A 17247-nucleotide genomic window follows, 5' to 3' on the forward strand; every position below is an offset into this window, starting at 1 on the left:
GACTTTTGCTAACTTAATTTTAAGGTGATGTTGATGTAGTTACTGTTATTACTATAGTAAGTGCATGTAGTAACGCAACTTGCGTTACTACATGCACTTACTATAGTAATAACAGTAAATTATGCATAATTACAAGTAACTAACCCTAACCATATAACTGTTACTCTATATGTATAGTTAATAAATATTTCTCACTACTTATTTGAGTATGTAACTACATTACCTTAAAATAAAGTGTAATATATATATATAAACTAAAAAAAAAAATCTATTTAAACGTTCATTAATGTCATTTATTGTGGTGAATCTGAATATGACAATTTTGTCAACGAAAATGTGATTTAAAGAAAGAAAGAAAAAAACGGAAGAAAATAAATCTAAAGTCAATATTCCCACAAGCATTGTTCCCATCTACAGTCTTGCTCCCCACATCAATCGCTGGACACTTGTTTGATGTGGTAAAGTCCTGAATGTTTTGGAGAGGAGCGCAGACAGTGATTGGAGAGGGTGGGACTCCAGCAAGTGCGCTTTATCCTTCCTCTCCAAAGACGATCCAGGTACACACCGATCTGACAGCCCACCGCAGACAGCCTTCAGCGAATCCACCGAAGAACGGTAAGACAAAAGTCTGCTTTCATTCCTCTACTGATGTTTTGTTGAAGTAAACGGGTTTATAGTACAGTCTCTGAGCGCGTAAAACCATCAGGCACTCGTGCGCTTCGCTCTCAACTTGCTTTTTGGATCAGGATGAATCGCGCCGTTTTTCACAAAGCTCAAAACTGACACACTGTGAGGAATCTGAATGTGACGTTTTGATAATAATAACAGTCTTTTCATCTGAGAAAAGTTTATTTTTGAACGTTTTACAACTTTTGAAGTCTAATATTTGTCTTTGTAAACTGTATGAAGAAAAGGGAAAGATGTTTTTCGATTTTACATTCTGTATTCTGTCTGTTTAAAATGTTATTAAAATGACATGAAATTGATATAAAATAATTTGCATAGTTTGTAGGCTACTAACACAGAAAAGCACAGACAATATTAAAAAATTAAAGTTAAATTCTGTTCTATATTTGCTATTTTGAATAGTGACATTAAATAAGAGACTGTTGTGGTAACCTCGAGAAGATCTATCTGTGACAGTCAACTCAACCTTTGACTGAGAGTCACATCAGTTGCCACACTCTCTAAGCACTTCAAGATGTTCACTCTCTCTCTTACACACACACACACACACACACACACACACACACACACACACACACACACACACTGCTGTTTTAGGTGAATCTTCAGTTGTTGGCCAGCTTGTCCATGTGTGCATCATGAACTCCCTCCAGAAACTGAATCATCACAGCTGGGCTCCAGCTCCCGCTCCTGCTAATGCCCAGTTACTCTAGTAAAACAGTGATAACGGGGTGGCAGTAAGAGGACACTGACAGAATGAGAGGGGAGGGGGAAGAAGAGACACACACCAGGCACTGCACTGTCTCTGAAGAGGTCAATCTTTAGCATTGCTCTACAATTTAGCGACTTTGCCATTATAAAAAAGCGACTTTTTTGACTGATCTGTAGCCAGATCACCATATCATACTCCTTCCGTTGTCTGACAGAAATATGTAAATGAGAACAGCTTTATTGAACATTTGGATATACCCTATATTAGAGTAAAATACAGTATGTGAGCGCAGATTAGGAGAGAAAACGAATGCAAAGTGCAGAGAGTTGGCGCATTACGTCATCTAGCGTCATTTAACGACTTTTTTGAGCAGCTACTTTCCATTGAAAGTAGTTGGCAACACTAGTTACTATTATTATTTATTACTACTATATTGAAACCAATTAATCCTTCCATATCTGGCTGTTTTGATATTATCAGCCAATAACCTGCTTGGTGATGAACAAGATCTATTCTGTTTTCAAAAATTTGAGAAAATATTTAGGCTAGTTTAAACTCATAACTGTTTATATGTGTATATTTTCAATTTTCAATTTTTATTTTATTTTATGTAAACTAAAACAGATTACGATGTGTCCTGCAGTTGAGTATAAAAGAAAGTTTTCTGTTAGGGTTAGGTTATAGTACTGTATTTAAACCCTAAAAGAAGATTAAGCAATGTAAGATAGCTAAGCAAACTTCTGTCGGGATCAGCCACTAACGACCCGTGCCAGCTTACCACTATTTTTATTCATTTATTATTATTTTAAAATGGACAGAGTCACTAAACAATTGCACAATCACTAAGTGTTTTCTTTTGCTGTCATGTAAATATAAAACGCATGATGACTTTGCTTTGATTCATCTGATTGCCACCCAGTCCAGTTGATTAAGCAACATAACATTGCAATAGATTACCGCTCTATCGCTTCTCCATCAGTTCCCACCCTTCTGCTGCGTTCGGGTCGCCTTGTGTCATTTATATGTTTGAGTGGCAGGTTATTACTGATCCAGGTTAACCGCACGCCTGGCGGAGGCTTGTCTCTTGGATAAACAGTGTGTGATGGATTGAGGTCCGTGCCCTCTCGTGTGGTCATGTGTGTGTCTTGTCCGCAGGCCTCCATCACTGCAGCTCCAGCTCGTAGAATGAGTTACTACTTGGATCCAGTTTCCTCCTGTCAGGCTCTTCACCCGCCTGACTGTCTGGGTGTAATGGTAAGACCCCTCAACCTTTCTCCATAAATCACCCCTGTTTGGCCTGAGCTGCCCACCACACCAGCCATGTGTAAGAAGCAAGTGAACACACACCTCTGTTTGAAGGATTGCTTGACTGCGTTACAGCAAACATAAACCCAAAATCTGTTTGCGTGATGCAGTTCCAGTTAATCGAATGTATCAAGTCATCAGCATTCGTGGCATAGTGTTGGTTAATACAACCATTCATTTCCACTAGTTCCTCTTTTTCTTTTGTTTATAGTGAGGCACTTACAACGGAAGTGAATGGGGGCAATTCACACGCATTAAGATACTTCAATAGTATGGCCAACAAATTAACTTGATGACTTATTTTTGGATAAAATGACGAGCAATTTTAAACCATGAAACTGTAGAAAATATAATAAGTAAACAAATATAATTGAAATAGTTTTACAGCTCTAATAATACGTTTAGTCAGTATTAATTTCATTTTCAAGGACTGTTTCTCTTCAGTTACCCTCTTTCCTTTGTTCTAGTTTTCCGCTACTACCAGTTGTCATGGATACTCATTTAACAAGCACACCTGTTTGTAATTAAGTTCGTCACCTTGTGTATTTAAGTTCCTCTTTTCCTCATCGTTGTTATTGCAGTGCCTGAGTTGTCTTTATGTTAATAAATCAAATTATATTTGAATCGACTTCGCAGAGTTAGGGTACGTTTACATGACAACGTGAGTTTTCCTTGTACAGGCGACACCATAGTCAAAACGATCCCATTCACATGGATCCGCGAAAAAGACTAAAAACGCTGAATTCTGCTGCCAGGCCATTAGATGGCGATTGAAACACTACAGAGATCTTCAGAGATTCGCGTTTTTGTTGTTTACACGGGGACCGTTTTCAAAAACTTGCACTTTGAAACCCGTTTTCAAAACATTTTTTACGTTTTTAGTTGAAAACGGTGTCATGTAAACAGCCCTGTACACTAACAAAGTTCTCAATCCTTCGGTTTGCATGTAGGGACCTTCATTATGCTACCGTGTTAGTGTGAGGCTATTTTGAGCCTTGTTAGTGGTATTAACTAACGATTTACTTTTACTTACTCTCTGCCCCATATACTACTGTTATGAGCTAATCTGTTTTTAGAGATAAAACTCTATACATTCGATTTTCATGAAAACGCATCCCAGGGAACAATCGACTCAGTAACCATGTGTTAATTACCCCTAGGTTCATTTTTCACTGGAGTTGTCCTTTAAATCATCCAAAAACTGGTACCATTCACTTCCATTTTAACTGCATAAAAAGGGGGAAAAAGAGGGACCGCTAATTTTTTTTTTTTGGTGTAATCAATGCCACAAATGCTGTCGACTGAGCTTAACGTGTATTGAAAACATTTACATGTTCATGTTCAATTAAATCAAAAAGCTCATTTAAAGCATATATTTATTTGCATATGCATTATGTCACTAGAGTAATATTCTAGCCCTGTCACTTCACGTTTCTTGCATCCACGGCTTTCATATGCATTTACCAGAGCAGATGCAAAAGCAGCAGACAGGTGAATAGCAAAGGTGTTAAATGAATGTGAACCCAGGGGTGACACCAAATCTGCCCCTGAACGCTGAACGTTGTTTGAACACAGACCGCTGCGTGTGGCTCGAGCGCTACGGGCTTTTCTCGATGACAACATTTAAATAAATGCACAATACACAAGGTGCAAGAAGAATTAGTATGGGAATGCTTAAAGGGAAAAAAAAAACATTTACCTCCCTTTAACCCCCATCCACCCCGTCTAGGGGTCAGTGGGGTCAAGGTAGTTTGTTGGGCGCTTGTAAAAAAGGAACATTTTAACAGTCCTGGCGAGGAGTCAGACGGGGCATATTGGGATTCTGCGCAGGTGAGTGCAGAATCAAAGGTGTCTAATAAAGATTCAGGCAGGACATTCAGCCATCAGTATGCACAGACAGGGCTGTTAGTCTTTGAGCCGGAAAGGGTCGCATGCTAATCCACAGCGACTCAGCGTTCAGCTAATCTGCTCAGGTGGCCTCGTGGCTTTTGAAATCGAGACGCTTGTCTCCCTCTGTGGTCAAAGGCTATGCGGAGGGGGCTTCCCTCCCGGTTCATTCATTTACATGCGGCGAAGAAGAAAAGACATTCTCTGATCTCCTCTCCCCTCTGAACATCCCCTCCACCCCTCTCTCGCTCATGAAGAACCTGAGGAAGACAGACACATATTGTTTGTGTCATTAGCACTACAGTCTAAAAGAACAAGATTGCTTGGCATTACCGTTTCTGCTGAAGTGTCTGTTAACACAACGCACTTAATTTGTCTTGAGGGTCGTACAAGAGCATTGTTGAGCAAAGCATGCTTTTATAGAGCAAAATATACAAATATTTCATTCTGTAAAAATCCACTTCATCACGAAATCCACTCTTCAGTTCAGACGTGTCACATTTGCATTCAGTTTCTTTGGGTTGCAAAGCACATTGTACAAATAATGAGTTACCTCTGGGATTGCGAACTGCATCCAAAAAGCGTGCAAAAATCAATCAATCAATAAATAATAATAATACAAATCGGAAATAAATAGTGTTTCTTTCACTTGCATGTGCATTCTTTCACTGAAACGGATGGAACATATTATGCTAAAATCAATATACATCAATGCTGCCACACCACTACTGCATCTATAGTGCAAAACAGACTGAACAACCACTGGAGTCCGATTCCGATTCAATTCCGATTCAAATGAGTAAGTTCTTTTAAGTCTGAATGAAGTTCCTTTCTCACACCAAGGGCCCTATTTTAACGATCTGAAACGCAAGTATCCAACGGGAGACGCAAGTAACTTTGTGGGCGGATCTCTAAATGACTCTTGCGCCCGACGCAAATCTAAAATGTGTTGGTCTGAAGTCGCTTCATTACTCATAGGTGTGGTTTGGGCGTAACGTGAAATAAACCAATCAGAGCGACATCTCACATTCCCTTTAAGAGCAGGCGCGCTTGTTCCATGGCGGTTGCTATTATAACGGCGGATTTGCCAGGAGCGGTTCACAGCCGAGGAGACCGACGTTCTCGTCAGGGCCGTAAAACACAGAGAAGTGACATTGGGGATGGAGAAACACGCCCAGATTAGCTTCGGTTAAACAGCCGTATAATAATTTGGGTAAATGTGTAAGCTAGATTTATGCCTATTTTTTCACATCTTCATGGACACCACAATGATTTCCCCCGTGTGTTAATATTTTTCCTTGTAATAATATATGATTTGCAAAAATGAAAACTGCTGCTTCTGTGTAGATGAGAGAATCAAAGTGTATGCGCGTTGTGCACACGCTACATTAATTATGGCCAAGTATGCACCCTTAAAATAACATATAAATAACATGTGCAATGCGCCACTGACTTTAGACTAGGTTTTTCCTGGTCTGTGGCGGAATTGTTTTCTGAAACTGCAAAATAGCACCAGGGAACGTTTGCGCTGGAACACGCCTCCTCTTTTCGCTGAACTTTTTTTTTTGTTGATATATTGCATGTTCAGTAATTCATCCAACAAAATATTCTGGGGCAATGAAACTTGTGAAAATGATCAAAAATGCATGCACTTTAGTGACGCAATGACGCTTTGCCTGTCGGGTAGAAGTGCAGGGCTTCAGTACGGGCTCAGCAAGTGCGCATCGAGGACACATATCTACCGCAAAGGTGGCGCAGGCGAGCACCCTTCTGAAACTTAAAATGACAAATGGGAGATCCAACGGTCTGGCAGACTTCATGATCACGCGTACGCATCGGCCATTGTAAGTCCACAAGGCTGTAAGTGCATATGAAGTGTGTATTTGAGACTGGGCCAAACAAACAGAGCAACCAGTGCAGTCCGATTCACGAACAAATGACTTTTATGAGTCGGTTCTTTTAAATGAATCAAAAAACGTAAAGCTCAACCACTGTAGTGATTCGTATGAAATGGTACTTTTAGCGAAATAAAAAACATATAGCACAACCAGTATGACTCTTACAAGTCCGTTCTTTTTAGTGAATCAAACACGTAACAAATAACTAAGATCTAAATTAGTGTAGATACTGGCTGTTTATGACAATGTGTCGTTTAAGATGCATTTCATGCATTTGGCAGACATATTCAAAGCGACTTGCATTGTTTTTTATGTTTTTTTTAAGCTGACTTATGCATTTTATTAGTTCAGTATTGTTAACGCAAAATTATTAGATTGTGTTCATGCTGCCTCTAAAAAAAACTGTGAAAAGTTTTGAGTACCAAACTATTTATGCCAATGAACAGTTGATGGATCTGTTAAAGAATCTGAATCATTATGGAATCGGAACCACAATCACCAAATTCTTTCCGATTCCCATCCCTAGTTTTCTCTTTCTACAACTTGCATTATCTTGGCTCCCTGATTTAGCCATGTCAATGGGGGCAGGGCTGGCATTGCCCTTTGTATCCCTCCTGTTCCTCATAAATTCTCCAGCCGTCCTCCCGGCTTCCTCCGTCTCTCCCTCAACCATCATCTATATCTCTCTCCGCTCTCGACTTCTCGTCTCCAGTCCCCGTGACTCCAGCGGTGGACTCTCCAACCATGATCCCCTCCAGCCCCCTGCCAATCCTCCACCGAGCACAGCTCTATAAAGCAGGACTTGGCTGATAACCCCAGTCTTGCCTGAACAGCAGCTTTATCAGATGAGTAGTCAGTCAGGCTGTAGACGCTTCCACTCACTAAACACAGCGCCGGAGACTCAGAGACCAGCGGATTATGGCACCTCACACATCTCTCATCTGTTGAAGAGCTTTATAATAGTGGACATACTTTCTCTTTATTCTTGTCTTTACATTCTTCAGTATACAGGAGCACTTTTATGCATCTCTTATGCTTGAAGATTCAAATATAGTTCACGTGAAAATTAACTTATTTTAGGTAAATGCGGACTGGGTTTGTCAAGCTCCAAAATGACCAGAAAAGCAGCATTAAATAATCACTGAAGTGGCACGTCTGATCTGTGACTCATCCAAATCTTCAATAGTTTCGTGTGATGAAAAGATTGGAATCTTTGTGGTTATTCATTGAAAATCTTGACGTCATGAAAAGTAGCCGAACAAATCATTATTTTCTTTCTTTTTAACTTTTTTTTTTTAATCCAGTTCTCAAAACTGGTTCAAATGACTAATTCAAAATTGAGTTAATGATCGTATGACTTTAGAAGATTTTCAGTATGCTGCAATACTTTTAAAACTCCAGTCTCTTATGGTGATATGGTTAGACATTGCTACATGTATTTTGTACATGTACAAATTATGCATATTTACAAGGAACTAACCCTAAACCAAACTCTGTAACTGTAACTCTAGTACATGTAGCTAATTAATATTACTCAGTACTTTTCTGAGTAAGTACAATGTAACTACGTCACTTTAAAAGAAAGCTTCATTCTCAGATTATTGTGATTTCATGCACTGAAAAAAGTGTAAGAAATTGTAGTAAATTTCACAAATAATTACAAAGTAACACATTTAATTAAATTAATTATTTATAGATTTTGGGTTTTAGAAATGTTATGTGTAATTTATAATGTCTGCTATGCAATAAGTTATGTTATTCAATTTTGAGCTTTAAAAAATGACTGGACACATCTTTGAAGGGGTGGTATAATACCATTTTCACAGATGTAAAATAAGTCTCTGATGTTCCCAGAGTGTGTATGTGAAGTTTTAGCTCAAAATACCCCACAGATATTTTTATATAGCATGTTAAAATTGTCACTTTTTGAGGGTGAGCAAAAACACACCGTTTTTGTGTCTGTCCCTTTAAATGCAAATGAGCTGCTGCTCCCGGCAGAGGGGGCGGAGCTTCAACAGCTGGTGTCCTTTTACCTCACACAGACATGGACTGAAAATTTCAAAAACTTTTAGCCTTTTATGTTCAAACCGGAGTCGGACAATGATGGAGAGACTCAAGAAGAAGAGACAACATGTAGAAGCAACAGGACATTTCTGAATGGTTAGTTGATGAATTTATGTAGCTGATGTGTAGTTATCTTCTAGTCATTGATTAGCATATTCTGTCTTGATAATCTATAAATCGTGTTCCGGGTTTATGTAAATTTTAGGGTTAGTGATGTCACTAACCCGTGTAGTCCCTACCAGCCGTTTGTTGTAGTTCTTAAAAATCAATTTCTTTAAAAGCAAATATCTCCCTTTGCTTTGAACTTTGAGCGCTGTAACTTTGCAGATGTTGTTTATGATCAAACAGCAACATTACACACTAACTAAAGTTAGAAAAGTGAAATCATAATCATAATCAACCACCCCTTTAATTTTACAGTTACACACAGATGCTCTAAATGAACTAGCCATGGCATCTGTGGCAGGACACACGTCAAATTACTATTTGCACCGCAACCAGTCATGCTGAACACTTTGGTCTTGATAAATCATATCAAAGAGAGCTCGCAGCTTCTTTGGAATGGAAACCTCTCTTATTTGCAGACAGATAACATTTCAGACAGATAAATCTAGAGCAGGCGTATGCGCTTGCCCTGCATTAATGCTGATTTATTCACCACAAAGATGCTTTAGATATGCTGATACCAGTTAACCTGTTCCTGTACCCAGCAGCTCACAACATGAATCAAAACCCCACTGAAAATGGGACATCGTTTTCGAGTCATGCGTGTGCCTCTAGATTGCATATCAGTTTTCTAAAGCAGAGTGAACAAGAATGCACAATAGTTATGCTTTGGCCACAAAAAACGCATTGTTTCGTCAATCTTAAACATTCTTTTCAAGAAGTTGACCGAGACTGTCAACAACCCAAGGACAATGAGTATTTACTGTACACTCACAATCTTCTACACAATTACATGTGATGGCATGTGCTTTAGGCCAAAGGAAGTTGATTTGACTATTTCAATGGACCTTTATGTTACAAATTGATTTGTATGAGGTATTTTCTCTTAGAATAGCCCGTATTCAGAAAACATCCCGCAGACGAAGAACTGTTCGAGGTTGGCTGGATGTTTTAGTGGTTAATACAATTACAGCATGAATCAACAATTAGCTTCTCCATGTTTACTGGCTTCTTTACTGGTATATTAAAGGCCAGAGTTGATCCTTGATCAGCATACTTTCTGTAAAACTGAAAACATTGATTGATATCTTAGTTTAGACTCATAAATAATCAGCCATTTGTTTTGTTTTGAGTATATCATGAGAAATCAAACTTTCCTCTGAGATAAAAGAGCTTGATGTACTATGAAAACATACAAAATGATAGAAATGTGGTTGACTTTGTTTTAGGAAAATGAAATCATTACAAACCGACTTTAACTGTTGATGCGCCAGCACAGATTGTTACACGCAAAGAGCCTGTTATTGAAGGAAAGGGCGTTTGAACACTATACTGGAGCTGACAGAAAACCCTACAGCCTACATTTACATATGCAAATGTTTCTTAGAAAAAAAAAGAAGAAAAAAAAAACTTCACTAACATTATAAGAGGACTTCAGGAAAATCCAAAACTAAACAAAATGTGGTATGACCCCAATAAGGAACCGGCTGACTCGGCAGTTCTCTAGTGTGTCTCTTTCTTTTCGTCTCTTCTTTGAGTGTCTGACTTCCCCTTCTCCTGGCCTGACGTCAGAGTCCCACCGAGATCAAACGAGCGAAAATGCTTCTCAAGCGCTTTGCCTCAACAGAAACCCAGTCTGTCTCAGGCCACACAGGGAATTTCATATGTAAAAATCTTTGCTGATCACCGGTGGCAATCGGTCATGAATGAAACCCCCTGAAAGACAAGAGAGCCTTGACACACACAAAAAAGTAGTTAAATATATTTTTCCATCACGATTCTGTGACTGAAGTGCTGCAAAATTAACCGACCATCTCTGTGGCTTTCCCAGTAAAAATGAGCATCGCAGCTTTATTGTTTGCAGTAGTTTGTGCGTCTGTTTTGTCTCTGTAGAGGACGAGTGGAGGGATGGCAGTTTCCCTGGTCCCACACACACCGTCTCCTGCAGTTTTCCACCCGGCTCCACCCAGACCGCTGTACGCCCATCACATCACCCTGCAGGAGGTGCCCAACGGACCCGAATACTGCCAGAACGGTGAGAGACCTGCTGGATGAGTGTGTGCATGCAGGATATAAAGGGGAACAAGGGCAACTCTTACCATATATTTTCTGAATTATTAACAAATGATGTTTGGACAATAATCTTCACGTCATTTAATATTTTATACTTTGTGTACGATTTACCTTATGAAGTAAACATTATACAGTACCGGTCAAAAGTTTGGAAACATTTCTATTTTCAATGTTTTTAGAGGTAGAAATCTTTTGTTACAATATACACTATAACGTTCAAAGGTTTGGGGTCAGTAATTTCTTTTCTTTATTTTTGTATATATTTTTGAAAGATATTAATACTTTTATTCAGCAAGGATGTGTTAAATTGATAAAAAAGTAATAGTAAAGATTTATATTGTTAGAAAATATTTTTGCTATACTTTTTAACATTTTTTTTTTTTCATCAATGTATCCTGAAAAAAGCATCACAGGTTTCAAAGAAATATTAAGCAGCACAACTGTTTCCAACATTGAAAATAACAGAGTTCAATTCATCATATTAGAATGATTTCTGAAGGATCATGTGACACTGAAGACTGGAGTAATGATGCTGAAAAATCAGCTTATATATAAATTGTATTTTAAATTATATTCAGATATTTTAAATTGTAATACTATTTCACAATATGTTGTTTCTCTGTGTTTTTGATGAAATAAATTCAGGCTTGATGAGCATAAGAGACTTCTTTCAAAAACGTTAAAAATAGTAAGGTTTCCAAACTTTTGACCAGTTCTATGTGTGTGTGTGTGTGTGTGTGTGTGTGTGTGTGTGTGTGTGTGTATGTATGAAGAGTTCAGATGCAAAAGCCTCTAAGTGCCATCTGAAATTTTCTTCTAGAATGATAATTTTTTATCAAGCTCATTTATTTAAGTTCAGTTATTTCACTTAAATGGCAATTAATAGGTAATTTTCATTGCCATTTAAGTGAAATTACTGAACTTAAATATACAAGCTTCATAAAAATTATCATTCTAGAAGAAAATTTTAGATGGCACTTCTAGAACTCTTCATATATATACAGTATATATACATATATATATATATATATATATGTATGTATGTTCAATTATAAAAATGTTATTATTTAATAATAATTAATTAAAACAAATATTTAAATGTATTATTTGAATTATTTAAGGTATAAAATATTTAATTTATTATTATTATTATTATTATTTGATTATTTTATCTTCTTCTGTTATGCACAATTCATCGATTCATGTAATTTCCAAATTTAAAAAGAGGTCTTATTATATACTTGCTCTACTTTTAAAATTACTTTCCTTTTCGGCTGACATCACAAATCTCTCTCTATCGATCCAGTCAATTCCTGATCGATAAAATCACTCCATCCAACACTTTATCTCGTTGAAAATCCTGTTTCACTGTAAAAGTTTCATATTTGAGAAGTGAATTATTGTGCTGCGAGTTTCACGCCGCTGCACGGCTCAGAACGAGGTCAATACACTCTTGACACAATATAAAGTTGAGGACTGTTTGGCGTAAAACAGATCTTTGTGTGTGCAACTGTGCAACGTGCATGTGCGCGCAAACACACACTTCAGTTTTTGAGGAGGAGGAAACTGTGAGGCATCTGGTAAAAGCATCTCTTTGGGGGTCAATGTCCCTGTCATCCCCCAGAGAACAATGTTTTCTCTGCCACACTCAGTGTGTGTGTGTGTGACGTTAGATGGGGGAGGTGACTGCATGCTCTGGATTTTTTGTCCTGGACATTTTTTTTTTAATGTTTATTCAAAATGAGTACATTCCTCCCAGTGTTTGACATCAGCCTCCCTGCTTTTTAAAATGCTGGAAAAAGTGGCGACATGCACCATCTGTATGTATAAATGTGTGTGTGTGTGTTGGGGTGGATACAGCAGTGGCACGAACTGTCAGTTGACACCTCCCCAAATGGGACACAAGGCCACAAGGGTACAAGGGCGCAAGGGCTCAGTCCTTTTCCCAAGCCTCAGGGCCCCTCGGGGAGCTCGAGTGGGATCGGACCGGGTCGGGTTTGATGGGATTTGCTGATGTTTGTTGCTGGAGACACTCACTAAAAGCCTCCAGCTTCGCCTGAGTATGTTGCACCATCATAAACATTGTCAACTGGAAAGAAACGACCTCTTGAACTTTTCCTCGGAGGTGATGCATGTGAGGGCCGAGCGCTGCGAACGCTCTGATGTTCGGTGTTTTATTTAATCCGACGGCCCAGTGTGTTTAGAGGGTTTTTAGGAGGCTGAAACATGCCAGCAGAATCCAGAGATGCCGTTTCTCGGTTGTTTCTTTAGTCATGGGTGAGGCACAGTTTAGTCAAGACTAAACCAGCGAACAAGCCTGTGTGAGACGGTAACCTCAAAACACACTCTTGAACTGTCATCCAAGCCACCGCATGCAGAAACCGTTGGACTGCGACAGCTGTTAGTCAGACTGAAACCTCGTCTGGAGCCGTTACTCTGACTTCTTACCTGATACTTTCATCTAAAGTCATCAGACATGCATGAAAACAGTTGAAATAATGCAAACTTAGTTTTTTTTAAAGAAAGGGTTGTTACTTTAATACACTTTGTGTTGGACCATTAAGCATATATTTAAATACATGACATAAAATAGTAATCAGAACTTACATTAAAGTATGTTTTAGTTTCCCAGTCAGTACATTTGTATAGTTTAACCATTATTCAAAGTAGTGTTGTCAAAGTACCGACTTCGATACCAAGTCGGTACTGAGATTTAAAAAAATGTGATGATACCATCATTACCCTCTGGCCTTTTGAGCGCTGTTGAACGTGTTCTTAAACACCTCTGATTGGTCATTGTGTTCACGCGCTTAATATACATGTCTGTGATTGGCTACAATGATCAACGCTTCACCGAGCGCTTGCACGGATTCACTCGGGAGCGTTTGAAAGCAGGCATCTATCAGCGGATCCCTAATATATCCGCTGATAGACGGAAAAGACTAGGGGTGTAACGATACCCTCATGTCACGATTCGATACATATGACGACAATACTGAACTCACGATACGATATTACTGCGATACTCCAAGACATATGATAAAAATGTACTGTTGATTAAAATGCTAAATTTGGTGCTGAAAAAAAGCTTGGACTTGGTGCCGAAACCCAAAGCACAGGACAATAGAGACACCAGAATAACAATATTCATGATTCTGAAGCTGAAAATACATAATTATTTTAGACTAACATGTTTGCACTCTGTCACTGACTATTTAAAATAATGTAAGACACTTTTTACTGGTAACATCAGACATTTGACATTATCAGGAGCCACAAATATTCCCCCATTGCATTATTATACATTATATTAAACATTATATATGGCATTTTAATGCAGTACTGACACTAAAACTCTGTAAACTTGAATTTCTTCTCACTCAATACGGTGAACAATACGATACATATTGAATTTTTTTTTATTGCGATATATTGTGACACGATATATTGTTACACCCCTATCAAAAATGTTGATTTACAACATGTTTTTGATGAGTTGATAAAGAAATCCTATAATAAATCCATACGAGTCGAACGGTTTAATCCAAGACGCAATTATGAGTTTGTAACAACATGAGGTTGAATAAATGATGACAGTATTTTCATTGTTAGGAGTGAACTATCCCTTTAAATATATCATTTTAAAGTATATTATTTCCATTATAAGCACTCTGTTTAAAAGAGTATACTTCTTGTTCACAAGGAAAATCAGTTTGTTATTTTAATACCATTTTTATTGGCCTCGCCACACTAAACCGCATTTGAAAACTAGATTAAACTCCGGCAGCATCAGTGATTTGGCTTCCAATTGCTTTTCACCCATCATTTGCTAGAATTGCTCAGCATTTAGCAATTTTTTGATGCTCTCACTGCTGTCCTCTCCCATAGAGAACAAATGTCTCCACTTCTTCCACGCTGTGGTCATGCACGGTTATAACCTAATCGGTGCCTGACGTTATGATGTTAAGCGTTGCCTCAAAGCTGACAGGCTGTTGTTGGCTTTTTCATTCTGTAGTTATGTCTGTTTTTCCATAATTTTCATGACAGCAAATATCTAGCAAGACGTGACCAAATGATGTAATTTCCAATAAGAAAACTGCCTAAAATGATTTTGACTACATGACTTGGCTTTCCGGATGTCATTTTTTCCTCTGTCATTGTTTTGTACGATCCAATCACATGCACCGACTTATGTTTAATGAATCAGTGCCATATTGTTGCATATAAGGTGGAATTTATTGCATGATTGCTGTAACAGCAGTCCGGCCTCTGGTCTCCAGGTGTGCCGTGTAACACACATAGACACGCGCAGACGCCCACATGTGTTCAGTGAGCTTCAGCGCTGCTGTACTTGTCCTGAATCTGCAGGCTTACAGCGCAGGTGCAGGCAGTTACACCAGACACCAGCTCTAAACGACTTTTGTGCACTGCACATATATGGGTCCTGTATGTGGAGGGAGAAAACTTTCTGTTGCACCTCAAGTCCATCAAGAAGGGATTGTTTTTCTGTACTATATGGTGCTTTAGTTGACTTTATTTAGCATGCAAGCAACCATGTAACACAGTAGAGTAGACTCTTGCTCTGTTCAGACCAGATGTGAATGATGCTTGTCAGAGAACACACAGTGTGCTTCCAAAGATAAGATATGCAACCATTATGCAATAACACTTTATTTTGATAGTCCACTTTAGACATTCTGTTGACTATAAGCAACTTTGCAACTACATGTAAACTAACTCTCATTAGAGTATTAGTAGACCGTCTGCTTAATATCTGCTAACTCTTTATTTTGATGCTATAAGTCACTTATACATGTCACTTTGCAACTACATGTGATCTTATTCTACTAACCGAACCCTAATTTGATGTCACATTTAAAGTTAATATATTTTAAATGTAGTAAATTCAACTACATAAATGCAAATATGTGATTGCAAAAATATTTAAATACATGGCCATGACATACAAGTTTCAATAGAAATGACATTAATGCTTGTCAGTAAATTCAGCAGAACACTTTAGCCATATTTCAAAGACAATAGAAATAATTATGAAATTACATATAAAGATGTACTGAAGTGCTGAGCAGAGCTTAACCTAAGACCTTAAATGTGTGACCTTAAAAATTTGATTTCATATTAGGAAAGAAACAAAGAAAAAAAACAAACATATTTTCATTAAAATGTTATTTTACAAATTAATTTAGAGTATGCTAAGCTAGTACGCTGAACAGTTAGCTTGCAAATAAAAAAATCAATTTCACACCCGATAGCTTCGGTCTGAACTCAGAACGACTACGTTTGTTTTACATCCACTTCTCTAATTCAGACTTTGTTGATCAAATTACACTGACATACAGAAAGACCTCTGACACAAACGTACACGCATATAAATACACTTTCTCACAGTTCCATCCATTAAAACCACACAAGCACATCAGTGTGTGTGTGTGTGTGTGTGTGTGTGTGTGTGTGTGTGAGAGAGATAGAGAGAGACATTTGGCCACACTGACAGCTGTGCTGTGCAGCTCTGGCACCTCTGGCTTACATTGTATATGATTTGACAACTGGACATTTGAATTTAGGAAAACACTGCAGAACTGAGATTGAGAAGTGTGTGTGTGTATGTGTGTGTGTGTGTGTGTGTGGGTGTGTTTGTGTGTCTACACGCATTGATGATGTTATGTGGCAGCACCTTTCAGTGTGTGTGTGCGCGCTGAGCCAGTATCTCTGTATATAGATGTGTGTGTTTGGAGGCGAGTGCTGTCTCTGATGAGGGGCACGTCCTCGTGGGCCAAGGCCCATTTTTTCTGGGTTAAAATAAACAGACGACTGGCGGGGGTCTGGGGGTTATGGGAAAGGAGGAAACCATGATGCTAATCAGTCCTACACACACTTCCCCCAACTGTAAAACAAAACAAGAGAGACCGAGAGAGAGAGAGAAAGAGAGAGAGAGAGATAGTTTTAGCTATAAGTGCGCATGAGCGAAAGCCATGGACTACAGCTCCGCTTAGCAAGGTCAAGTGTCGAAACTAACAGAGAACCAGTTCCTCTCCAAATCATTTTATTTCTTCATTATGATTTTCGCAAAGCCAATCCATGTAACATGATGTTACAAAATCAAATGTTTAGGCAACAGTTACACAAGCAGAACATTCAGATTTGCATAATTAAAGGGACAGTTCAGACAAAAATGAACATTTTGTCATAGACTCACCTTCGAGTTGTGTTATCTGTGGAGTATAAAAGATTGTAATGTAAAGTTTTAGCGTGTTTTCTATACAGAGAAAGTCGATGGATATTTATTTATGTCTTTAAAATGTAAATAGCACCATAAGTACCACATTACTTCAATGAGGAACAGAGAAAATCTAATTTTGTGGTTGTATTGTTGGGCAGGTGCTAGTGATGTCGAAACTTGTGTGTCGTTGATGTTTTAAAGGCAATTTTAAGCGA

At 38.3% G+C, this 17247-nt stretch overlaps 1 protein-coding gene across 7 annotated transcripts in view; it reads left to right on the forward strand.

Annotated features, from left to right (window-relative positions):
- The first annotated feature begins 478 nt into the window (after nt 1–478).
- The window catches only part of ets1 (v-ets avian erythroblastosis virus E26 oncogene homolog 1), a 52808-nt gene continuing 36039 nt past the window's right edge, over nt 479–17247 (forward strand). For all 7 annotated transcript variants that reach the window (XM_084124833.1, XM_084124845.1, XM_084124838.1 and 4 more), the window contains exons 1-3: nt 479–615; nt 2555–2653; nt 10612–10753. In XM_084124833.1, the coding sequence (XP_083980959.1) occupies nt 2585–2653; nt 10612–10753 (211 nt within the window). In that variant the 5' untranslated portion in view covers nt 479–615; nt 2555–2584. The remainder of the gene's footprint in view (nt 616–2554; nt 2654–10611; nt 10754–17247) is intronic.

Source organism: Abramis brama (assembly GCF_963993115.1).
Source record: "Abramis brama genome assembly, chromosome: 9".
Taxonomy (NCBI): Eukaryota; Metazoa; Chordata; class Actinopteri; order Cypriniformes; family Leuciscidae; genus Abramis; species Abramis brama.